The following is a 22,165-nucleotide window of genomic DNA, read 5'->3' as shown; positions in this document are numbered from 1 at the left end:
TGAAAGAACGGACACTCCGTATATCAGGCTGAAACGTTGTGCCGCTGCGTGACAAGCTTTTATTGCATAAGCTTTAAGAATATTGCACAACATAAATATTTTTATAAAATGGCATACTGATGGGGGCTACGGGTAGGAACGGATTCCCCTGGATGATTGGTTCTCTTCACAGAATTATCTCGTTCTTGAAACTGCGACTCAGCTCCTTGTGCGGCAGTACAATACTGTTGAGCAGTATCTTCTCGGCGGGCACCTGTACGAAGCAGCCTGCAATGAGCAATTAGATGGGGTCAGAAGGTCTCAGGCTACATTTCGGTGCACTCGCCCACTTACCCAGTATCGTTATGGAGGGATTTAGTTTTCCCTCGTTGTTGAACAGCGGCGGATTCTCCATCTTTGCGAAGGGCTTGTTGGGGTCCGGGTCGCTTGGCGTGCCCTCAACGCGGGCCCAGGCGCCGATGGTGGATCCCCGCCCCACAATCGAGTGAAGGATGAGCGTGTGGTCCTGGATCTGGGCCTGCTCCAGCACGATGGACTCCTTGATGCGCACCCCAGGGCCGATGGTGACACCAGGCCCAATGGCCACGTTCGGGCCCAGCTGAATGCAATAAAGAGAGATGGATGAATCCGGAGATTCAAAAATTGAGATTAACTGCTACCCACCACTGCGCTGTGGTGGACCGTGGCACTGGGATGCACGTATACATCCGGCAGGACAGTGCAAATCAGGTTGCCGTCGCCCTCGCCGCGCTTCGAGCCCACGTTCGCCAGCCGTTCCGGATGTGTGCGCTTATAGAGGCCCAGGTAGTGACGATTGGCGTAGATGGCCGAGCCGGCGGTCTTCAGCTGGGACCACCAGTTGGGCACGGTCATGGCAAAGAGCTGGTTAGTACCCGCTAGAGGAGTGAGCACCTCCTGTTCCCATTTGATGTGGCCCTGATCACGGCCATTTCCGTTGCCGTTCCCATTGCTGAAGCCCGCGCAGCCGTACTCCTGTCCGTGGGCATGGAAGATCTGCGCCAGCTGGGTGAAAATGTCCATAGAGCAGACGTAAACGCCGCAGTTGATGAAGGTGGACACATACGAGCTGGGCTTCTCCACATAATGCGAGACGGCTCCACTGGCGCGATCGAAGACGAGGCAGCCATAGTGCAGGGACTGCTGGCGAGTCGCCTCCGTGCTCATGATGGTGACCAGGGCGCTAGAGGGACGCCGGGTGTGAAAGTCGTACAGTTCCTGCAGCGGAAAGTCGGCGCACACGTCGCCATTTAGCACGAAGAAGGCCCGCGGATTTCCGGCCCGTATCTGATCGCGAAAGTGGTACATGCCGCCCGCCGTGCCCAGAGATGTGAACTCCTGCAGGTACCTGTGAAATGGACACGTCACTCCATCAATCCTCCATCTGCACTTGCCACGCCACTACTATTGCTCACCTGATGTTGATGTTGCTGCTGCTATACAGAGCCTGCATATCGCCCACAAAGGCCTCCATCTGCGTCTGGGGGTAATATCCGATGATGAGGATCTCCTTGAGTTCCGGCAGCTGGACGCAGGCCTCAATGTGATGGGCTATGAGGGGTCGACCGGCCAGCGGGAACAGAGGCTTGGGCGTGTCGAGGGAGAGTGGCCGGAAACGAGTACCCTTCTGGGGTCCGCCGATGAGGATAACCGCCTTGAGCATGGTGTGCGTGGAATGCGCAGCTTGTGACTAATACTATGTCTATTTGTGTTTACGTTGCAACAGAAAAAATTCTCTTCTCGGTCAGCTGATTGTATGTAGTACGCTGAAAACCCGCTAGGTGGCGTGGAGACAGTGGAGTGTACTATTATGTGATATACATATATATATTATTTATTTGAAAACAAAAAACACTTTAACACTTGTCTTTAATACAAAACAAAGCTGAAATGTAGGGGATTAGATTGAATTGGGTTGGTGGCTTTAACTGCAATACTCCTATGGCTGCAAACAATGCCAAAGTGCTGTTTAACGCACTAGATCCTCGGGGTTGAACATGCCACGGGCACGCCTCAAAATCGAGTCCTTGCTGGCGTCGTAAGGGTGGTCCTTCGATGGAATCTCCAGGACGGCTGGCACTGGCGAAGTGTGGGCATCGATGACATGGCGAATGAGCTCGGCGCAGTTCTGGTTAATCAAGATGATGTCGATGTCGTCGCGCTTCAGGAACCTCTTGAAGCAGTCCTCCAACTCGCTTACGGGAGTGTTCTTGTCCACGACCATGAAATTGGGGTGGCGATTTTTGTTTATCTCACCCACGCCACCCAGTAGGAATCCCACGCAAGTGTCCTCATCGCCGATGACAGAGATCAGCTTTCCTTTGATTGCAGAGTGTAGAGCCATGTTGATTGTTAGCTAACTTTAGATCGGAGGAGTTGCAAGTTGAAGAAAAACTTTTATTTTCTGTTCGGTCAGCTGGTTGGTCTCTATCACATGACCCTTCTTCTTCTTTTTCTTCGAGTTTCTACATCGCAACTACACAGAGATGAAATTGTCACGGAGCCACCTGACGAGGAAATATCACGAAACGATATATTTTATCCGCCTATCGATACTAACTAATAGCATCGATTACGATTATGCTATCGAGGAACTGTCACCACCAGCGATCAGCTATCACGATTCATCGAAGCACTGCCATCTCAATTGCGGAACAAAACAATCTATATTATATTTTTGTGGGGGAGATTTTCCCGTTTACGGCTGTTTTAAAGACCGGCGGCGCCCTTTGCAGCAGTTGTGGCCCACTACTCCGCCCTGTCTCAGCCCGCAGACTACTCCGGAGGTGCTCTAAATGTAGTGTTCATCAACAAGTAAGTGGCACAAGAGCAAATCGGGCAAAGCATTTCAAACCATTAATCCGACCACAGAGCAGACCATCGCTGAAACTGGCCTGAAAACTGGGACCCACACCGGCTAACGGCAACACCAACGTTCGGTGGAGACGGCGCTGCCCCAGTCAATCACGCAGATGTCGACAACGACGCCCTGCATCTCCCCCAGCTACGACAGACTGCCCGATTGTGCCGCTGCCGGTGTCCAGCAAGAATATCCGTGCCCAGGTGAAGCTCTCTCTCCTATTTAGCTGTGTTCTAACACGTTTCCTCTTTTAGCTCCCTGGGCGAACTCGCAGAAGCCTCGCAACATTGCCTTGCATGCCATGAAAGCGAGGCGTCTGCTCATCTCGACAGATGTTGGCAGCCATCAGGCCATCATTCGGGTCCGAGTCGATGGCAATGAGCGTATGGAGCTGTAAGAAGTCACGGCGCTGGACCTGGACCAACAGTCCGAAGAAGTTGTAGACATCAATGGAAAGAACAAGTAAGCAACCATATTGGACACCTCTGGACACGTGTAATCTCCTGTTCCCTCTCTAAAAAAAACCCTTGCTTCCATGCATATCCCGCAGGTGAACAACATTGCCGCCTAGGTGGATTTGTGCACTGGCTGGGCGACAAGACCGGACTGGAGAGGATCACTGTCAACGGAGAGCGTCGTTCCGTGGAGCTGCATCTGTCTGTCGCAGTTCACCGACATCCGGGCCGTGTGAACACTGGATGCGAAAGTGCTGCGCAATCACACGGCACAGTCGCACAAATTATTTCCACAACTGCATAGCCAGCGGGGTGTGACACACAGTACTCACGACGTTTGCTCGTGCCCCCAGGACAAGGAGAACTACGGCGTGTATCCGGCCAGATAATTTTAAGTAGCGGGAGTAGTGACATAAACAACGACTGTATATCCGCCTTCTGGCGCTGTGACGAAAGGACTGCAGGGCGGATCACTTCAGCTGACAGTCCGCCGAGGGCAGCGACAAGGCTCTGATCTGCGATGGTACCACCTATGACAATGTCCACGATGAGGCCGACTGCTGCAAGCGGCCAGGAGAACTTCATACTGATATGACAGTTTATTAATTCAGTTATAGTATTTATGTGGCAGTCCAATCGAATGTATAAAGTATTCTAACTAATGCATAAATTATCGTAAATGTCGTAGACTCAGTTCCCATCTGAATACTTAAGAAAAAGCTAGAGGGTTAGGCGAGGGGGATCCACTGGCGAAGATATTCGGTGATCTTCCATTGCATCTCCTGCAGGTAATCCGTGAGATATAGATGGTGCAGGAGCGGGGACTTTTGCTACATCCTCTGGATGACACACCCCTTGAAGGAGTTCAGTCTCACATCGATTTCACCCTCCTCCAGCTACAGAAGCACAATGGGAATAGGAGTTTCGAAAGCGAGACCTCTCACTGATTTTACTCACCGCGTTGAAGGCATAGATATCCTGGTAGCAGGATGGAGATATGCAGTGCCTTATGCAGTTGATCTTGGTCACGCCCACGTTGAGATTGACACACTGGGTGTGCTGCTCGCAGGCCACCTCCTGTTCGTGGTAGGTTATTTCCTGTTTGTCAAAGACGTAAACGATTCAGCCCGGAGAAAAATCAATAGCATCGTGGACGCACATTCTTACTCGTCTCCTTGTAGGCGTACTCTGGAAAGTGGAACGTGGCAGTCTTCGGGAACATCTTGCCACTCAATCCGGGCATCTCCTTGTAACCGTGTGTACATTTCAGTAAAATTACGGAGAGAACAAAACAGATATTCACAGCACGTTCCATTTTCCCGTTACTTGTTTGGTTGAATTAATGGTGACGACACAGAACAGCCCAATCAGGGATGAATTCGGTATGGAAAAACGATAAGAAATCATCCCGTTTGTGTTTTTGGTGCTGTTAGTACTAAGATTCGAAAATTGGAACGCCGATTAATACTAACCAATGCTATTTTACCGAAACGAGCGAAATATAGAAATATTTACAATATGTTTTGTCGAATTTGTTAAACCTTTACCTGATTTTTTGTTATCGATCTATCTATCATCCCTAATGCTAGTGACGCTATCGATATCATTATTCAAGAAAGAAGCAGCACGCGCCGTATAATTTTGTCAATAATTTTGCATTGCATTTCATCTTATAAACGTTGGAAGTGGGGCGGAAGAAGATGGCAATGGCAACGGGAACAGCAACGACGACTACTGCGGTCGAGCAGCTGGTAGCCCAGACCCTGCAGGCGGCCACAAACCCCAGCCACGAGATTGTGCAAAAGGCCGAAGCCCAACTTAGCGAATGGGAGCAGCAGCCGGGGTTCTTTCCCACGATAGCCAGGCTGAGCGTGAAGCTGCCCGGCAGTGCGGTTGACGCGGAGGTGGCGCTGAAGGTCCGTTGGATGGCAGCCGTTTACCTTAAGAACGGCATCGAGCGCTACTGGAGGCCTAATTCGCGGCAGGAGCTGCCGGCCGAGCAGAAGCAGCAGATACGAGACGTCCTGCTGCAGCACTACGACGCGGAAGAAGTGCCCCAGGTGGCACTGCAGGTGGCCGTGCTGTTTGGGCGCCTTGCTCGCACCGACTACCCACGCTTCTGGCCCGATCTGCTGCCCACGCTGATGAAGCAGCTGCAGGCGTGCAGCAGCGAGACGGACGCTGCACTGCAACAGAGAATTCTCTTAGTCCTACACTACGTCATTAAAGCCCTGGCCTCGCGCCGCCTCATGGCCGAGCAGCGGGCCTTCGAGGAGCTGGGCAGCCAGATCTTTAGCTACTTGGCGTGGGACATCTGGGCCACTCTGACCGGCCGCTTCCTGCAGCAGGTAAAGAGCGGCGAGGAGGCTCAGGCCCTCAGCGCTCTGCAGCGGGCCTATATTGTGATGCGATCCCTCAGGAAATTGATTGTCTACGGATGCTCCAAGCCGTACAAGTCCACTGACCACATGAATTTCGTAGAGCAGCTGTTTCAGCGCCTGCGCCAGTGCCTGGAGCTGCGCTACGAGCTGCGCATGGGACCAGGCCCGGCCAGAGCCTCGCAACTGATAAGCGAGCTGGAGCGCTTCATCCTGAAGATGATGAAGGCGCTGAACGAACTGGTGGAGCGGCACTCCATATCCTTTGCCCGATTTGTGTCTGTGGCCCTGGAGTTTAGTTTCCACTATGTGTTCCACGAGGGCACCGCCCTCATCTTTGACGCCGGCGACCGCATCAACTTTACCAACTTTGCCATTCAGGCTCTGAACATGCTCAAGGGCATCATGTTGAGCGGCAACGACAGCATCTGTGCCCCCGCGGCCACGGAGCTGGCGACAGGAACCGGAGCTGGGTCTAGCCTCGAGGACGAACTGCTCGCCTCGGCTGCTCAGAGCAACGCCAAGTTCTTCACCGTGGAGCGGGTGACGTACATCTGCGAGAAGATCGTCACCCACTACTTCCTGCTCACCCAGCAGGAGCTGGAGGAGTGGCAGCAGGACCCCGAGGGCTACGACCAAGACGACGGCGGCGGCGACGCCTGGAAATACGCCCTACGACCTAGCGTGGAAACGCTCTACTTCACCTGTTTCACCCAGCACTCGACGGTAATGATTGGCGAGGTCCTGAAGTTCGTCCGCCGGGCACAGCAGCTGCAGCTCTCGCCGGATTCCGACCTCAAAGCTATCCTGCTAAAGGACGCCATCTACAATGCGGTGGGACAGGCGGCGTTTCATTTCTTTAACAAGCTGGACTTTGGCTCCTGGTTGACCTCCCAGCTGCTGGCGGAGCTGCGCATCGAAGCCCCCAACTTTCGAATTCTCAGACGCCGCATCATCTGGATGGTGGGACACTGGGTGGGCGTACAGCTACCGCGGGAGCTGCGTCCGCTGGCCTACGAGGCGTGCCTTCACCTGCTGCGTCCCCAGGAGGACATGCCCACACGACTGGCCGCCGCCCGGACCCTGAACCTGCTGTTAGACGATTTTGAGTTCATGCCGGAGGCCTTCCACCCGTACTTCTCGCCGTTGTTCGAGGCTCTTTTCTTGCTGCTGCACGAGGCCGGCGAGTGCGACACCAAGATCGTTGTCCTGGGCACCATGACACTGCTGGTGGAAAAGATGAGCGAGTACATCGAACCGCAGGCCCTGCAATTCATCGCCTACCTTCCCCTGCTGTGGCGTGAGAGCGAGAAGTACGACCTATTGCGTTGCGCCATCATCGGCACCTTGGAGCAGCTGGTTCGCACCATCCGAGATGTGCCCGAGCCCATGAAACCCTTCCTCTACAGCGTCATCAGGCTGAGCACTGACCTCCAGGTGAGTAACTCTTTGGGAAGGGAATTAGTATATAGTAGTGGTAGAGGGAATTATTAGTGTCCTTTGTTCTAAACTATAAACCCCAGCACGATAATGGCCTTATCTACCATGGTATAAATGTGATCAGGAACACCAAGATCATCAACCAGGGTAATTCGCTTAAGAGAACCCCTCAAAAGACGTAAGGAAACAAAAAGGGGGGTAACAAATTGGCACACACTATGACTGAAAATTATTGAGATTGCAAGAGAAAGTGAAATGAATTGCTGTATGCTCGACACAGAGCATCATCAGCATACATGAGTGCTCGAGAGTTTGTTTTACTTCTTTGTGTTACTTCTTTTATGCAGTTATTTACGTCAGACTAATGTGATTCATTCCATCCTGCAGCAACACTCTCACGTCTACCTCATCGAGGATGGAATCATGCTGTGGCTGGCTGTGATTGGAAATTCGACTGTCCTGACCCCCGAACTGCTGGCACTGTGCGACCACCTACTGCCCATCATCGAGATGTCGTCGGAGAACCTTCGGACTGTGCTCCAGCTCATCCACGCGTACATCCTGCTGGACGCCCAGGCCTACCTGAGTAGGTACGGCGAGGGGTTCGTGGACTATTGTGTACGTTCCTTCGAGGACATCCGCGTTGAGGGCATCATCGCCATGCTGCGGATCTTCGAGACCTGCCTCAAGACGGACGCGTCGATGGGATTGCGATTGGTGCGCCCCGCTCTGCCCTTCGTCTTCCAGCAGGTCTGCCTCAAGCAGGAGTATCCCATGACCATGGGCTGGTACCTAACCATTGTGGCTAGGACGCTGCTCATCGACCAAGCCGTATTCATGTCGGTGGTGCAGCAACTGCCCCACACGGACGCTCTGGCCCGCATCCTGGACGTGTGGATCGAGATGTTTCCCATGGTGCCGGACACTCACGCCGAGAAGAGAAAGCTCTTCTGCCTGGCCTTCGCCTCGATTTTCGGAAACAACGAACTGCTGCTAGCCCGGCTGCCACACATCCTCCAGCTGGTGGACGAGACGCTCGGCGAGGTCATGGATAAGCAATTCGCGGTGGCGGAGGATGGCGCCGCCAGGACCACGCCTCGCTACTACGACTCCCTGGTCATCCACGACGAGCACGAACTGGACGAGTTGCAGCAGCAGTTATGTACCGAAGACTTCCATTCGAAGGGCTACCCCGCCAAGACGTACCACGATGACCGCCACCGGCAGCTGGTGCTCAAGGATCCCGTCTACAAGATACCCCTCACCGAGTACCTCAAGTGGCAGCTGCAGGCGCTCCAGTCGCAGCTGGGCTCCGCCCGCTACGAGCAGCTGCTCAGAAGCGTCGTCCCGGAGGTGCTCGAACGGATCACCATGTACATAGAGCAGACGGTGCCCAAGGCCTGCGTGGTGTGCGCTGGCGGAGGAGGTGGTGACGGCTCAGGAGCAGAGGCTCCCAATGAGGCTGAGCCGGTAGAGTCCGGCTGATGCTCTACGCAACTCGAGCATTGCTGTGCTTCGAAAGCTTTTTACGCTAAGTTATTAATGTATTTTGTATTGAAATTATATATTTTTAATTGTTAGCCATGTCAATGCGTCTAGTCCAGGTCTAGTCTACGGCAGGGCGTCGCTCCAGCTTGCCACGCAGGAGGGTGCGGATAGTCTCGTCCTTCTGCTCGAGCCTGTGACGCAGCTTGTCCAGCTCCTCTACGTTGCGGGCGTGCAGGCCGCGCATTTGTGACTCCTTGTGCTTGACGAGCACCTCAAGGCGTCGCACTGCGTCGTAGGTTTCCCTCATCTCCGTCTGGCCCGCCTCCAGCTTCTGGGCCCACTGCAGGGCCATGCGAAGACGGGCTTTCAGTCGGTCCCGAGAGTGTTTGGCCTTCTCCGTGCTGCGGGCAAGGGCGGCGGCCCGCATGGAGCTCGCCTTCAGCTGATCCTGCAGAGAGGAGCGCTCTCTGACGTGCTCCTGCTTCAGTTCCTCCAGCAGAGTCTGACACTGATGCATTGCCTCCACCTCGACTGGACCTGCTGCTGCATTGGGTGCGCTTGTGGCATTGGGGACAGCGGTGCTCCTAAGGGCTGCAAGCTCCGATTTGGTGCGGGCGTAGGCCGCCTGCAGATGGTCCATGTCCAGAAGGAGCGTCTGCATCCGTTGTTCGTAGCAGTGCATCACCTCCACCAGCTTCTCCTTGGCCAGGTCGGTCTTGCGTGTTTGCGCCTCGGCCTTTGAGCGGCAAACGCCCAGCTGCGCCTGGAGGCAGACACGCTCTTCCCGCCATCCCCCCAGGTCGCGGCGCAGTTGCTCCTGGGACTGCAACTGTAGGGGACATCAGCAGAGAGCAGTGGTCAGTGATCAGGTGAGTGTCCTATGGATATGGGATGTATGAGATACGGCTGTCACTTACCAGCTTTGTGTTATCCTCCAGGGCGCGCTTCAGCTCGCACGTGAAGTGCTCGAACTCTGTGTTGTACTGCAACAGGAGAGCGTCCTTGTCGCGGATGGATTCGTCGTAGGCCTGCAGTAGCGGGCCCAATGTGTGCGTGGGCAGGGGCTGACAGCCGGTGAAGGCTGAGGAGCAGGCTGCCGCTGCCGAGCTCGTCGATTCTTTCTCCCCGTTCCTGCGCTGATCCTGGTAGTTCTCGATCTGCACATTTAAACGGAAGACGAGAGTCTTTAACATGTCCACGTCGTTCACCAGCGTTCTGTTCTGCCCAAGAACGACGCCCAGCTTCTGGTTGAGCTCCTGGCAGCGGTCGCAATTGGTCACCTGCTGCTCCGCCACCGCTAGACGGCTCTCCAGCTGGGAGCTGTCGGTGCGCAGCCGCTCGTTCTCCTTGGCGAACTGTTCGTTGTACTTATGCAGGGTGGAAAGGCGCTGCACCAGCTGCTCCAGCTGCTGGTCCTTGGCCTGCAACTGTGTCGGATATGGGGATGAGCGCGTGGCTGGGTTGGGTTTGGTTTGGGGTGCTGCTTACCAGTCCGTTGAGCGTGCGATCCCTCCGATCCTTTCTCCCGGCGGGTGTCGTCTGCTGGCGTTGCTCCACCTCCACGCTCCTCGAGCGGCGACTGAAGTTTCCAGACAGCGTCTGCAGCGGTTTCCGATTCCTCTTTGGCTGCGTGGGCGGGCGTTCCGCCACCCCCTCCTCCTGGTCGGTCTGGTCCAGATCCGTGATCATTACACTCCGCGAACTCATTTCAGTAATTTTCTTATTCAAATTCTGACATTTCCTGCCCGGGCCTCTAGCCTGCTGTGGAGACGAAGTAAACAAATCCCAAACTCAGCCAACCAACCTCCGCCGACACACCTGTCATGTGTCCTGGCGCTCGTTGCCATGACGTTCTACCCTGTGTTTGACCCTGTTTCGCGGGTATAGTCACCCCTCTGCTGCGGCGAGAACGTACTGAGCAAGAGAGGGTGAGAACGAGGGGGAACGTTGCAAAGTGCAAATTGATTTGTACCTTTTGGTTATAAAAATGATTCGATCTGATCCAGATTCGGCAATCTGGCAGATGTGGTCATTCTCTATGATAGTGCGTTCTTAATTTTCTCGTATCTTCCAAATTGTGGATGCCACAGACAGACAGTCATGGCTCTCTCGACTCAGCTATTGATGCTAAGAAGAATATATGGGTCGAAAACGCTTTCTTCTGGAAGTTACACACATCCACTTTCACCACAAATGTAAGATACCCTATATTCAAAAGTGAGTAGCGGGCATAAAAAGCTAGATTTTTAGCTAGACACATTTATTATATTATTATTATATATTATTATATATATCTCGTTTTAAAACGCAGTACAAATGGAATTTTTTCAGAAAAATTAATAAAGTGAATTCTGGGCCACTATATCGGTACTATTGCGAGCTTCTTCTTCCGATTTCTGGGCATCTGAATCCTCACTGGTTGGACGTTCTCCTTCCAAATTCTTTCTGGATAGTGGATTAGTTTTTTGACCTTCCAATTTCTGGCTAGATAGTAGATTATTGGTGGGAGCAGGATTGTTGAACAGCTTTATGACACGCGCGATCCACTCTGCATGACTGACCACACCCGTGTAGACAGAAGGGCCGACACAGTTCCGGGTGGTGTAGCTGGCAATCCCGAACTGGACGTAGCGCTCCAGGCCCTGATACTTTACCACTCTACCCAAGGGCCCGCCGGAGTCACCGTTGCAGAGGTTGCCAGTGCGGTGTCCGGCACAGAACTGATTCGTTGCCAGCGATACTCTGAATTGGTCATTGCACACGTTCCGACGGTACCGGTCCAAGGTGATTGTCTGAAGAACGGCGCTGGTGCTACCACTTCTGGTTTTGCCCCAGCCAGTGGCAGTGAACCAGGAAAGTGTCTCCACCGTAGGGGTTACCCTCGGATCCATGATCAGACAGATTGGTCGAATGTGCACTGCAAAAAAGAGATCGCAGCGTCAATTCTGGATCTTTGCTTGTGGAGGTGCTTGTTTACTTTTGAACTGGACCTTTCGCGCCAGTCGCAGCAGTCCTATATCGTTCGGATGCACATTTCTGTTGTAAAAACGATTTTTGATGGCCATATCAACGTCATACTCTTCAGCTGGAGGAAGGCAGCCCGCTTCTGCTTCCGAGCAGTCAGTACTTGTCCTTCTGTTGTAGTCTCCCAGGCGAACCTTTCTGTTTAAGCGAAATCCTATATGTACTCCTATATCTAGCTATGGCTACTTACAGCGTTTCTCTATCACGAATGCAATGCGCAGCAGTCAGCACGAACTCTGTAAAGGAACCCAAGTGTTATTCTAGCGCAAAAAGTGCCAAGCTTCCAAATACGAACGATTGTGAATGAGCGTCCCGGAACACACAAAGTCCGGAGACGTATGCAAATATGCCATCCAGGGACTCGAAGTTATTTCCGCATTAGAGCCGTCAATTATTTTCGGCTTCAGCAAACTTTCCGATCCTGCGCGAACACCGCAGTTCTGCTCCAGAAATTGTGCAGATCCCGACTGGCAAACGATCAAGCAAGCTAATATTAATATACTCGCTACTAGGTTCTTCATTGCGACTGAGCGAATCGGGGAACACTGATATCTAGCCAGGAGGGGCGCTCATATTAATACTAATCAGAACAGACACCTAGTTATCACTGAATTCCCAGAAAACTTGTTTCCTACGAAAAATTGTATGGCTTTTCTTGAGCATAAGGTCAGATTTTGATCTTACAAAATGAGCACCAAATTCTCTCGACAATAAATGATAAAGATAATAATAGAAAAGTTGCTATTTGATTCCAATTAAATAAATCCAATATTTCAAATTTTAGTGTCCAATTAACCAGAACTTGGTAACCATAAAGATCAAGCAGGGGCAGATTGTGTGCTTTCCCCAAAAGAAGAGAAATTTCAGCCAAGTGCAATTTTAATGATTATGGTTCTCATAAAGCTCCTATTACGATACGGATCAAGGCCTTAAACAGTTCCACGAAATCCCTTTCCTTTGATCCCTACTGCCCCACGCCATTGTTAAAATTTATGCCACAAAAACATTGGGATCTCAGTTTAAAAAAAATCGATGCCTATAGCTGTGATTAGGTTTTTAAAACTGAAAAGTCTAGTACATATGTAACATATATAGTTTTTTTTTTTGTTTTGTTTAAGTTTGAATCAGATCTTGATCTCGTCTTCTCGCACGACGCGCTGGATCCAATCTGCATGGTATAAAACATCTGTGTAGATACCCGGACCATCGCAATTCGCGCTGCCATAACTGACAATTCCGACCTGAACGTAGCGGTTCTGGGTTCCATTCAAAAATGTTATCAATGGGCCGCCAGAGTCCCCGTTGCATGTGTCGCCTTGCCGGTGTCCTGCACAGATCTGGCTCTGTAGCAGTGTCTGCCGAAATTTGCGATTGCATTTGCTACGGTCGAGCCGGTTGATGGTTATTCTCTGAAGTATTCGGCTTGTCTTTCCGCTGTCGGTCACACCCCATCCAGTGGCAGTAAATGACTCAATTGCCTCTACCGACGACCGCAATTCAGGGTCAACGAACACACAGATCGGTCTAATGTGGACTACGGGAGAGGATTTTTTGATTATTGAAAGCATTCATATTGTATAGCATAGGCCACCTTTATATTCCACATCCGTGGTCAATCGGAGCAGACCTATGTCATGCCTTCCCAGTTGCATAGTGAAGAGACGATTCCTAAAGGCCGTTTCCACGGAATATTCTTCATGGGGCGGAAGACATTGCGAATCGCTGCAGTCAGAAGTACTAGAGACATCGAACTCTCCCAGGCGAACCTTTCTGTACAACAAAAGCATTTCAATATTTCAACTATAATTGCAAGGAAAGTACTTACAGTGGCATTTCGCGAGAGATGCAATGCGCTGCTGTTAGAACGAACCCTGCAAAAAAACAAAATGTATTTTCCAAAATGGATTATTACTGTTTAACGACTTACGTTTGTGGATAAGCGTTCCGCCACATACGAAAGCTGAGGACGTATACAAATATGCCATCCACGGATTGGCGGCTATTGCTGCATCTGTGCCCCCCTTTATTCTAAATGTAAAATGATTAGGAACGACACCGCAGTCTGGCTGTAGAAATTGTCCAGATCCCGAATGACAAAGGATCAGGCAAGCGAGCACAGCAACAGCAGCTAATATGATCTTCATTTCAAGGCAATGAACTGGGACACACTGATGTCTACTAAGTCGTGTTGGGCACTTATATACACCAAGGGGAACCTATGCCGTTAATCAGCATTTTTGATTTTCAATTAATTTGTATTATTTATTTATTATTATTTATTTTTAATTTTAAGTTCCTTAGAACTGATACCACGGATTGTGTATGTGTTGTCACTTGTACATATACGAATAATAAAGCATAGAAGCGGACCCAGGAATTAGATACAGGTCAATGACTGTGAGTTCTATATAAATTCGATAATTTATTCTGCAATTCTAGTTCTTCTGTTAATATTTTTCACACTTTGCTTAGTTACGTTATATCATATTTTTCTCAAAATAAAAACAAAATAAAAAAGGAAGTAAAGTAAATGACAGGTTTCTTTACTTGATATGTCATTGTTAGGTCACCACACAGTTTGATGGTTGGGGCCAATTGATGCCGTGCACGTACAAGTGGTTGTTCCGATTGCCGACACGGTTGAAATATTTTCCGCAGATGTAGCATCCGTAGGGCTTGTGGCCCATGTGAAGGATAACACGTCAGTCTCACCTGAGTGAGTACCGTCCCGTCGAGATGCATCCACTCTGCTCCACGCTCTGCCTGAGGTTCTGGTTCGTGGTGATTGACTCGACCAATTCCTGTTCGGAGACCTTATCGGCGAATGAGCCCCAGTCTACGAAAGCCACCTTCTTCGTTTTCATTGTAAAATTCAATCAAATAATTCTTTATTTTTATTTTTTTTTTTTTTTGCATTCGAGGCAGTACATTTTGACAATGGGTAGCACTGTCAGTTAGGGATACTGAAATATTTTCAGTCGCATCACTAACAATGCATTAAGCTTATAGATGTGGCAGTTCATACAAACGAACTTTCTGGATTTGATCCCCATGGTCTTCGGCTCTGGAGTTCGGCTAGTTAGTATGATTATATGATTTTATCGATTGGTTCTGTTTTCTCTTTTGAATTTTAATTTTGAATATTAGGTTATAGAACTGCTGGCATTGGTGGACTATTTCATTTTCGGCTTCTGGGCTTACATACCCTTTTGGTAATGGTAAAGAAAAATAAATAAATCTGCCAAGTGTAGATAAAAGCGAGGGTACACAAATTGTTATTTATATAACATTTTTAAATTCAAATTTGGCCGTAACTGGCTAGTACTGGAAACCGCCAAATCACTGCCTGTCAAAAGGCTCACTGCTACAGAACGCGCAGCTGCAGGAAGTCTAAAGGTGTGTGTGACGTAGACAGGGTAGCTTTCTATTAGTCGCTTGTCAGGCAGCGATAGGTGGCGTCAAACCTATCGAATTTTAAATAAAATAATACTTTGCATACTACATTTTTTTGATTTATTTTTAAAAAATCAACAAATTTGTTTAGCTGTTTAACTTTATTAAGTGCTGTACAGATTAAATTAATTCAATATACGATAATATGAGGTCAGAATTTCAAGTGTGTCTACTTAGACACAAACTAAATAAATAAACACATTCAGACTGGAGAGACTTAGTTGGTACACGGAAAAGTGCGGCATCCTCCATAAATTATATACATTAATTGAACGACATTTGTGTCTATAAATAGGTGGTGTGTGAATCAGGGAAATTCACTGTGTGAGCCATTAGTAATGTCGCACTGGCCGCAACCGGTTAATCTCTACAGCTTTTACTATCCGAAGCAGTAGGTGAGCGCAATCACGATCAGCGCGGCTATCCGGAAACAAACTGTGAACTGTAGATTACGCTTTAATTGCACTTAACCTAAGCTTATTACAAGTATAATTAAGTAGTCTGGGCCATACGGCGACGGGCCTAGTCGGGGCTATTGCATGGCGTGCCGCGGGTGGATGTAGTGGGATCCGGAGTCGTCGTTCTCCTGGTGGATGACACTCATCAGGACCAACAGACTGCCAGCAGCGAGGGCCCGCAAGATCAGGCCGACGGCGCGATGCTGGTGAGATCTGATCGATGTGAACATTTTCAGAGTATTTCGCTGGGGCTACGGGTTTAAAGCTGTACCGGCACGATCGGGCTGAGGCTTAGAATGAGACTGAACGCCGATGAACACTCGCGCCTACTATTTATTGCACTGGCAGCGTTCTCGTCTGGATGTGTTTTCCCCAAGAGAATACTGTTCGAGAATGGGTAGATTCCCAGTCGGGGCTATGGTATTGCCCCGTTCGATCCCGCTGTCATCATCAAGTGATTGACATGGCATCGATAAGAGGTAGACCTCTTCATCTCGCCATCTCATTGCAGTTTTTGCAAATGCTTCACGAATTGTGAGTACGAGGTGTCTTTATAATCTTCCAGCGGATCCCATTGCTCCCGTGGATCTATTTCTGTGGAGTGAGTGAAGGTCGTTGGCCATTTCTTTGGGGTATAATGGTGTATAAATAATGCGCAGTGTGTGCTAAATTTTGGCATCCATCAACCCCTCCTACGTGCGTCGATTCTCAAAGCAGCCACAATTACTGCGAATGCTGCGCATTTTTGGTGGAAGAATCGCAGAAAGTTTGCTGCCGATGCTGTCATCCGCTGAAAGAGTCCCGATCTTCTCTCAAACTCCACTCCAGCAATGCAGCTGCAGCACGGACTAGACGGGGCACAGGTTTGACTGTAGAAATCTGAACCAATCGAATCAGTTGGCGATGGCTCTTGGGGGGAGAATGTATGAATTTTCGCTTACCGCACGTAGCGCTGGAACTTTGGACTCCTCGACAGTTGGGTACAGCGGCGCCAGAGGCTTCTTGCGATGTGTATGGAATGCCTGGCCCAGGTCGGGTTAAGGCGCTGCAAGTGCGGCATCTTTCGGCAAGGTAGCGACTCGAACTGAAAATGAACGGCTAGCGCAGGCCTTCTTCAGGTAAGTTTTCATTTAGCGACAGCCCCAGCCCTATGCAGTTGCAGCTGCCCTCTGTCCCGCCACGCCACAGCTGCATAGCTGCTATACAATACACATAGGGATGCTCTTGGGTAAGGGCTGTACAATGATCTATAATATGGTGGGAACTCGTAGTACAAAGATGTTCTTTACAGGAGAGCGTGCGATGAATAGAGACGGAGATTCTCTCTAAGAATCGCTATCATCCGCTGATACGAGTGCATATACTAGTATATAACATTATATAGTACATATGTATGTATGTCATACAGTCGGGACTGATTGGTGCTCAGTCCGAACGTAGCTTCTAAAGGAGAATGACGGGGCTACAATTGTTGGGGATATGTCTGTGTCTGGTGTCGGTGTCGTTGGAGCATTTTGGAGCAGGGGGAGAATGTCTGTCGATGGTCTGGAAGTGGGCTACTGATGAAAAGGAACTCATGCCGACTCCCCGTTCTTGCAGATCCCTTATTCTGCACAACCTTTGAGGACAAGCCTGGCTGGTGTAAGCACTTCGGAGAATGTGCCTACTTCAGGGATCTTGTTACGAAAATTAAGAAAGGATTACCGCTAACTGAGGAGGAAACGAGGATCAAGGAAAACGCTGGCTGCTCAACCAAAAAGGTAAGTCACATGATGATTCTCTTTGGAATGTGCACTCAACGATCCGTAGACATTCGTCTGCTGCGAAGAGCACGTGAACGGAACGGGACTGGAGCTGCTACAGCAGTCTGAGGAGGCATGCGGCAAGTTCTTGAGACTCAAGGTGCTTGGCGGCAGCGAAATCAAGATGGGATCGAGACCTTGGATGGCTCTGCTAAAGTATGATGCTACAGAACCCGGCACCCAGGGAAGGGGCCAATTTCAGTGTGGTGCCACGCTTATCACGAAACGTAAGTAGAATTTCCTGCATCGCTGAAAGAATCGTTTCACTGGTCCTAACGCTCCTCCCGCAAGCAGGCTTCGTCCTAACCGCCGCTCACTGCATGATCAATGGATTCCCGTAAGTAGATTTCAGCCTCTGTCCAACCATTCAACTAATCATTTAAGTCTGATCTCTGAGCAGCGTGGCAGTGAGGCTTGGAGAGCACAATATTACCTCTGAGGTGGACTGCAGGATTGTGGACTCGAAGACAAGTTGTCAGCTGCCCTACGAGGACATTGGCATCGAAAAGATCATCCCGCACGAGGGATACTCGAGTTTCACCCAAAAGAATGATATAGCCCTCGTCAAGCTGGTGAGGGACGTGGTGTTTAAGGGTAAGCGCTTCCTCCACGTGGAAATCCTATATCATGTCGTAACGTGGGATTCTCTATGGCCAGATCACATTAATCCCATATGCCTGCCACTCTACGTAGAGCTGCAAAAGAGTATCCTGGAGACGAAAGTTATGCGAGTGACGGGCTGGGGCAGACAGACGGCCCATGGGAATGATTCCGATGTTCCCATGGAGGCTGGGGTCTCCCGCCTGCCCCTCGCCAGCTGCACCGCTATGCAGAACAGATCCATCGCCAAGAACCAGATCTGCGTCAGCGCCTCCCTCCAGGACAGCTGCAAGGGCGACTCTGGAGGCCCGTTGCTCTTCAACTTCTGGTACAAGAAGAGCAAACAGCGCTTTGTGCAGATCGGCATCGTGAGCTACGGCCCCGAAAACTGTGGCCACAAGGAGCTGGGAGAGACGGGGGAGGGTCAGACATCAGTCTACACGGACGTCACCAGATTCATTCCCTGGATCACCCGGACTGTGGCCCAGTAGCAGGAGTAGCGCCCAGATGTAAATATAATTGCAATAAATATATGAAATAAGCTTGGGTACACAGAGTTCTCTTGCTTAGTGAATATAAATAAATTAGATCCGACTAATTGGGCATCTAATGCTTAAAATTAAACAGCCTCCGTCGTATCACGATTAATGATGGCCTCCACGATCTGGGTGAGGCGCTGGGCTCTCGTCAGCTTCCACGATACACAGGACAGGGATGTGATGAAGAAACCAATGCCTAAGCAACCGATGAATACATTAGGACGGGATGGGGTGGGATGGAATGGAATGCAAGGGGATGCAGCACTTACCCATTAGCAATATAGCCTCGGAGGTCTCGTCCTGCCAGGCTTTGGAGACGACGCAGAGCAGAATGAAGCCGCTCAGCAGACAGAAGGAGCCGACGACTACGGCCAAGGTGATCAAAATGATGACGGGATCGTTCAGAGTCCTGTAGGCGAACAGCGTGTGGCACAAAGATCTCTTGCGTGGAAGTGGCGATATATACACATCCCCACTGTGTCGGAAGAGGCGGAAGATGGTTTAATTACTTCTAGACAGGGAGAGAGGGTCTTGGGTAAACTGCGATACGAACCAGGCTTGGGCGTAGTTCGGAAGAATGGGAATAGCTCTGCACTCCATCGCGCACGTCGATACACTGAATGGAAGCCCTTTGTCCGTTCGATTGGGCTCTTCCTCTTTTGGGTGGCTGCCTGGCCCTGGCACTATTTTCTATATATAGCTCCATCAGCTGACGAACGCAGACGCGTGTCTGCCGCTCTAGAATCGGAGTCGCAGTCGCAGACGGAATCGGTGTTGGGGTTGGGGTTGTATTGTGGATGCGACTGGTTTTTTTATTTATAGCCGCAAAGGAAGTGCTGCGCTCTAACGGAACTAGACAGATGCGCAGTTCTCAGATCTTCTCCGGGCGTGAAAACCACAACGGATTTAGATCTATTTATATCGTTCAATTGGGAAGAGTTCAATGCTCTCAAACAATGGAAAACGGTAAGGCAAGGAACGTAGGAACGAGGGATGAAGGTACAAAGAAACCGGAGTCGGATTGTAATACAATAAATCAACTTCATTACTTTGCTTGCTAAGAATGTGAGAGCAGGGGCTCCAACAAGTGAAAATCATTAACTTGATGCCACAAAGTTCACGTTTCGCATGTGCCCAGGTAGCGTTGACAACCGTCACACACAACTCCCTCAGTATCCTATTCCACTCGTATCCCACTCTGGTCTCACATCAGCCTCAACGTCTTGGTAGTTATAGAAATACTTCAAGGTGGCGTGGCGTGGCTGCATTCAAGCGAAACGCAAATTATGCAAAATAACGATGCTAAAATTTCAATATAATGAAGCCAGGCAGGATGGTAGGATAGGATACCCCTGACGTGGATGGGCACCCGGCAGATAGAGGCAAGTTTCATCGTCAAGCCAATGCCCCGATCGATGGGTGTGCTACAATGGATCTCGGTCTTTGTTCGAGAGAGCTTATCTGAGACTGCTATCGCCGGGGTAATTTATATGAACAGGGCTATGATTATACGGATTCTACGGGCACTCAATCATTGTGTGAATGATTGCTGGAATGGACTTGTAGGTCATCACCCTTACTCAGTATTGGCAGACATAAAAGTCCAATCGAAGGCGTCGCCATAAACAATTATCAACTTTGTTGCACGTTACTGCCACATGGGTGGTGGCACAAGCAGAGAGAGAGAGAAAGGAGTCACCGTGCTCCTTGCTCTTGGGCGATAGCAGCGTGTTCTTCTCGCCTTGGTTACATTGTAAAACGTTTTATTGTCGCCGGCATCTGGCGACGATTTGTTGGTAACGCACCTCTATCAACCCCCGTTCCCAGACGCTATCCCCGTCCCCCTCCTCCTCCTCCACCCTCTCGCCCCGCACCCTCACTAGAGGTGAGAGCCAGCGGCACGAAACGACGAAACCCACTCCTGATGACAACTGTTATGCTTATTGGATGCTTTGTGAATAAGAATTCGAATGCGGATTCGGTCAACGTTGTGTGCTGGGTTTTGGGGTCCCGTGTCCTGGGGAGCTGAGGCAAATTGCCGTTGATTGTCGGGCCCAGGCGTGGCAGCGTAAATAACAGAGAACCAAGGTGCCAACTGCTTCAAAGCCAGTCACAAAAGTTTGCCAACAACATTAGATAGAGAGGCGAGAGAGTGGAGGGAAGTGGGGTGCGGATCTGGACCTGGGTCTAAAGCAATGGAAAACTTCAGGGCCGATTACATTGGGGCAGGCAGGGTGAAATCTTATCGCCGCACAAGAACTCGTTTCATTTTAGTGCCACAATCAGCGCTGCTCACTTGCAACTTCCCTGGCATGACAAATATTTTACTTTTACTCTTTCGGGTCTTCTTTTATGCGTTGGCTCCATTTCTGGCTCTGTCTCAGCGCTAAATTTCCTTCTCCCGCCTGAGCTCTCTAATGCGATGCGAAAGTGTGCCAAAGTCGCTGACAACAAAATCAAACACAGCGCCTGAGACACACCCGGAGCTGGGATAGGGGGGAGGAAGTCCGGCAAAAGGCTGCAGAAAGTTAAAATTAAATTAGCGTTTTTTCAGACTCTGCAGGGTTGCAAGGTAGCAACCCATCCCTTGGGATATCCTTGGGTCGATCCACGGCCAGAATGGGTAACAAGGTATTCGCCAACTTGGGCCCGCTTTCTGTCACTGGCTGCTACTTAGCCAAATTAAAATTGCAGAGCAAAGCACTTTCTGCACCCTTTCTAGGAGTCCAGATTCTTGGTCTTAAGGCGGGACAGGCAGGATTGGATGTTTGATATGGGATATCCAGCTCCTGGATGGGCAGCCAATCAGTTTTGGATTCCTGTAGAGCATTGCTACTTCGGGTTTTCCGTTTTTTATCCCTGCTGTCCTCTTAGCATCTCCCATTTATGCTTGTTTAAGCAAATGCTTGTTATCGTCCGGATCCGTGTCCTGGTCCGAGTCCGCGCTCAAATCCAGTCTAAAGGATAATGCGCGTAATTGTTGTCCATGCCCGGAAATTGGCATAAGGAATGGAATGGAGCAGACCGGAGTGCTTATAGCCAACACCATTCGTATTTGCATGGAACACATTAAAAGTCGCTAGAGAAGCACCTCCTCGGCGACGGTAATTAAATTTGAGCCTGTGCCATAAACACAATCTGGAATCCGATGCTCGAGTAAACATCCGGATTAGCGCTAATTCCGCACATACATATAAATATGTACATATATATCTGGCTTTTAAAAGCGTATGCAGTGGTAAGTGGAATGAATGGCAGCAGATGACTGCTGGATGACTTTATCAAATCGATTCCCACAAGCGTCAACTTTCACTCTCTCTCTCTCTCTCTCTCTCTCTCTCTCTCTCTCTGCCATACTCACATACACACACTCTCGACCCACATCCGCATTTGACAGTGCCAATAGTAGTGCTGCCAAGAGATGGCTCCGTCATCGTTGCGTGAGGCCAGAGCAAACATGCGAGCCACGTCGAGTGGCTTCAAGTGCACGTTATCCTATATCAATGTGGCCATATGGCCAGTGGCTTCTCACTGAAGGATCTGAAGGATCGACAGGCACTGTATCCTCTAAGCTTGAACTTCATTAAAATCTGGCGGTTGTTTGAACAACGTTAAAGCACCGAACCGTGTTGGCCTCACATCGCTTTAGT

At 50.1% G+C, this 22,165-nt stretch overlaps 10 protein-coding genes and 1 long non-coding RNA gene across 16 annotated transcripts; 3 read left to right on the top strand and 8 right to left on the bottom strand.

Moving 5' to 3' along the window:
• Nucleotides 1-21: 21 nt before the first annotated feature.
• LOC6601566 (mannose-1-phosphate guanyltransferase alpha) lies at nt 22-1,719 on the bottom strand. Its single transcript, XM_002026650.2, has 4 exons — nt 1,434-1,719; nt 664-1,366; nt 334-598; nt 22-267 (listed from the first exon to the last, which is right to left on the bottom strand). The coding sequence occupies exons 1-4, from the start codon at nt 1,679-1,681 to the stop codon at nt 167-169; spliced, it is 1,317 nt and encodes a 438-aa protein (XP_002026686.1). The 5' UTR covers nt 1,682-1,719; the 3' UTR covers nt 22-166.
• Nucleotides 1,720-1,873: 154 nt separating this feature from the next.
• On the bottom strand, nt 1,874-2,425 carry LOC6601565 (V-type proton ATPase subunit F 1). The gene has a single exon (XM_002026649.2). It carries the CDS (start codon nt 2,360-2,362, stop codon nt 1,988-1,990), a length of 375 nt encoding a protein of 124 aa, XP_002026685.1. The 5' UTR covers nt 2,363-2,425; the 3' UTR covers nt 1,874-1,987.
• A 258-nt stretch (nt 2,426-2,683) lies between these two features.
• LOC6601564 lies at nt 2,684-4,003 on the top strand. 2 transcript variants are annotated; one of them, XR_003408446.1, is made up of 4 exons: nt 2,684-2,832; nt 2,890-3,073; nt 3,133-3,340; nt 3,429-4,003. It is a non-coding gene; the product is annotated as an uncharacterized LOC6601564 (long non-coding RNA). The 2 variants fall into 2 exon arrangements; XR_003408445.1 differs by having other exon boundaries at nt 2,685-2,832; nt 2,890-3,081.
• On the bottom strand, nt 3,914-4,663 carry LOC6601563. The gene is made up of 3 exons (XM_002026647.2): nt 4,493-4,663; nt 4,291-4,431; nt 3,914-4,229 (listed from the first exon to the last, which is right to left on the bottom strand). The coding sequence occupies exons 1-3, from the start codon at nt 4,646-4,648 to the stop codon at nt 4,164-4,166; spliced, it is 363 nt and encodes a 120-aa protein (XP_002026683.1). The 5' UTR covers nt 4,649-4,663; the 3' UTR covers nt 3,914-4,163.
• Nucleotides 4,664-4,980: 317 nt separating this feature from the next.
• LOC6601561 (importin-11) lies at nt 4,981-8,731 on the top strand. The gene is made up of 2 exons (XM_026986207.1): nt 4,981-7,148; nt 7,539-8,731. Exons 1-2 carry the CDS (start codon nt 5,034-5,036, stop codon nt 8,634-8,636), a joined length of 3,213 nt encoding a protein of 1,070 aa, XP_026842008.1. The 5' UTR covers nt 4,981-5,033; the 3' UTR covers nt 8,637-8,731.
• An 18-nt stretch (nt 8,732-8,749) lies between these two features.
• On the bottom strand, nt 8,750-10,364 carry LOC6601560 (protein Cep89 homolog). The gene is made up of 3 exons (XM_026986208.1): nt 10,128-10,364; nt 9,557-10,066; nt 8,750-9,468 (listed from the first exon to the last, which is right to left on the bottom strand). Exons 1-3 carry the CDS (start codon nt 10,344-10,346, stop codon nt 8,758-8,760), a joined length of 1,440 nt encoding a protein of 479 aa, XP_026842009.1. The 5' UTR covers nt 10,347-10,364; the 3' UTR covers nt 8,750-8,757.
• A 585-nt stretch (nt 10,365-10,949) lies between these two features.
• Nucleotides 10,950-12,184, bottom strand: LOC6601559 (serine protease grass). The gene is made up of 4 exons (XM_002026643.2): nt 11,959-12,184; nt 11,854-11,899; nt 11,617-11,801; nt 10,950-11,556 (listed from the first exon to the last, which is right to left on the bottom strand). The coding sequence occupies exons 1-4, from the start codon at nt 12,182-12,184 to the stop codon at nt 10,976-10,978; spliced, it is 1,038 nt and encodes a 345-aa protein (XP_002026679.1). The 3' UTR covers nt 10,950-10,975.
• A 554-nt stretch (nt 12,185-12,738) lies between these two features.
• On the bottom strand, nt 12,739-13,718 carry LOC6601558 (serine protease grass). The gene is made up of 4 exons (XM_002026642.2): nt 13,591-13,718; nt 13,489-13,534; nt 13,255-13,433; nt 12,739-13,197 (listed from the first exon to the last, which is right to left on the bottom strand). The coding sequence occupies exons 1-4, from the start codon at nt 13,646-13,648 to the stop codon at nt 12,788-12,790; spliced, it is 693 nt and encodes a 230-aa protein (XP_002026678.2). The 5' UTR covers nt 13,649-13,718; the 3' UTR covers nt 12,739-12,787.
• A 1,838-nt stretch (nt 13,719-15,556) lies between these two features.
• LOC6601557 lies at nt 15,557-15,884 on the bottom strand. The gene has a single exon (XM_002026641.2). It carries the CDS (start codon nt 15,802-15,804, stop codon nt 15,649-15,651), a length of 156 nt encoding a protein of 51 aa, XP_002026677.1. The 5' UTR covers nt 15,805-15,884; the 3' UTR covers nt 15,557-15,648.
• Nucleotides 15,885-16,008: 124 nt separating this feature from the next.
• LOC6601555 lies at nt 16,009-20,310 on the bottom strand. Of its 4 annotated transcripts, none has more exons than XM_026986950.1 (4): nt 19,069-20,310; nt 18,785-18,990; nt 16,516-16,683; nt 16,009-16,453 (listed from the first exon to the last, which is right to left on the bottom strand). In XM_026986950.1, exons 1-4 carry the CDS (start codon nt 19,219-19,221, stop codon nt 16,423-16,425), a joined length of 558 nt encoding a protein of 185 aa, XP_026842751.1. In that variant the 5' UTR covers nt 19,222-20,310; the 3' UTR covers nt 16,009-16,422. The 4 variants fall into 4 exon arrangements, with proteins under 4 accessions (XP_026842751.1, XP_026842752.1, XP_026842753.1 ...); XM_026986951.1 differs by having other exon boundaries at nt 16,516-16,672; nt 19,069-19,172; XM_026986952.1 differs by lacking the exon at nt 16,009-16,453 and having other exon boundaries at nt 16,634-16,821; nt 19,069-19,172.
• Nucleotides 16,941-18,560, top strand: LOC6601556 (serine protease grass). Of its 2 annotated transcripts, none has more exons than XM_002026640.2 (6): nt 16,941-17,106; nt 17,174-17,334; nt 17,384-17,603; nt 17,671-17,713; nt 17,777-17,970; nt 18,034-18,560. In XM_002026640.2, the coding sequence occupies exons 1-6, from the start codon at nt 17,028-17,030 to the stop codon at nt 18,465-18,467; spliced, it is 1,131 nt and encodes a 376-aa protein (XP_002026676.1). In that variant the 5' UTR covers nt 16,941-17,027; the 3' UTR covers nt 18,468-18,560. The 2 variants fall into 2 exon arrangements, with proteins under 2 accessions (XP_002026676.1, XP_026842750.1); XM_026986949.1 differs by having other exon boundaries at nt 17,058-17,117.
• Nucleotides 20,311-22,165: the final 1,855 nt, after the last annotated feature.

This window comes from Drosophila persimilis, unplaced genomic scaffold (genome assembly GCF_003286085.1).
Source record: "Drosophila persimilis strain 14011-0111.01,24,50 unplaced genomic scaffold, DperRS2 tig00000002-arrow-pilon, whole genome shotgun sequence".
Taxonomy (NCBI): Eukaryota; Metazoa; Arthropoda; class Insecta; order Diptera; family Drosophilidae; genus Drosophila; species Drosophila persimilis.
Note: the sequence above shows the minus strand (reverse complement) of the source record. Positions and strands in the feature narration are given on the sequence as shown.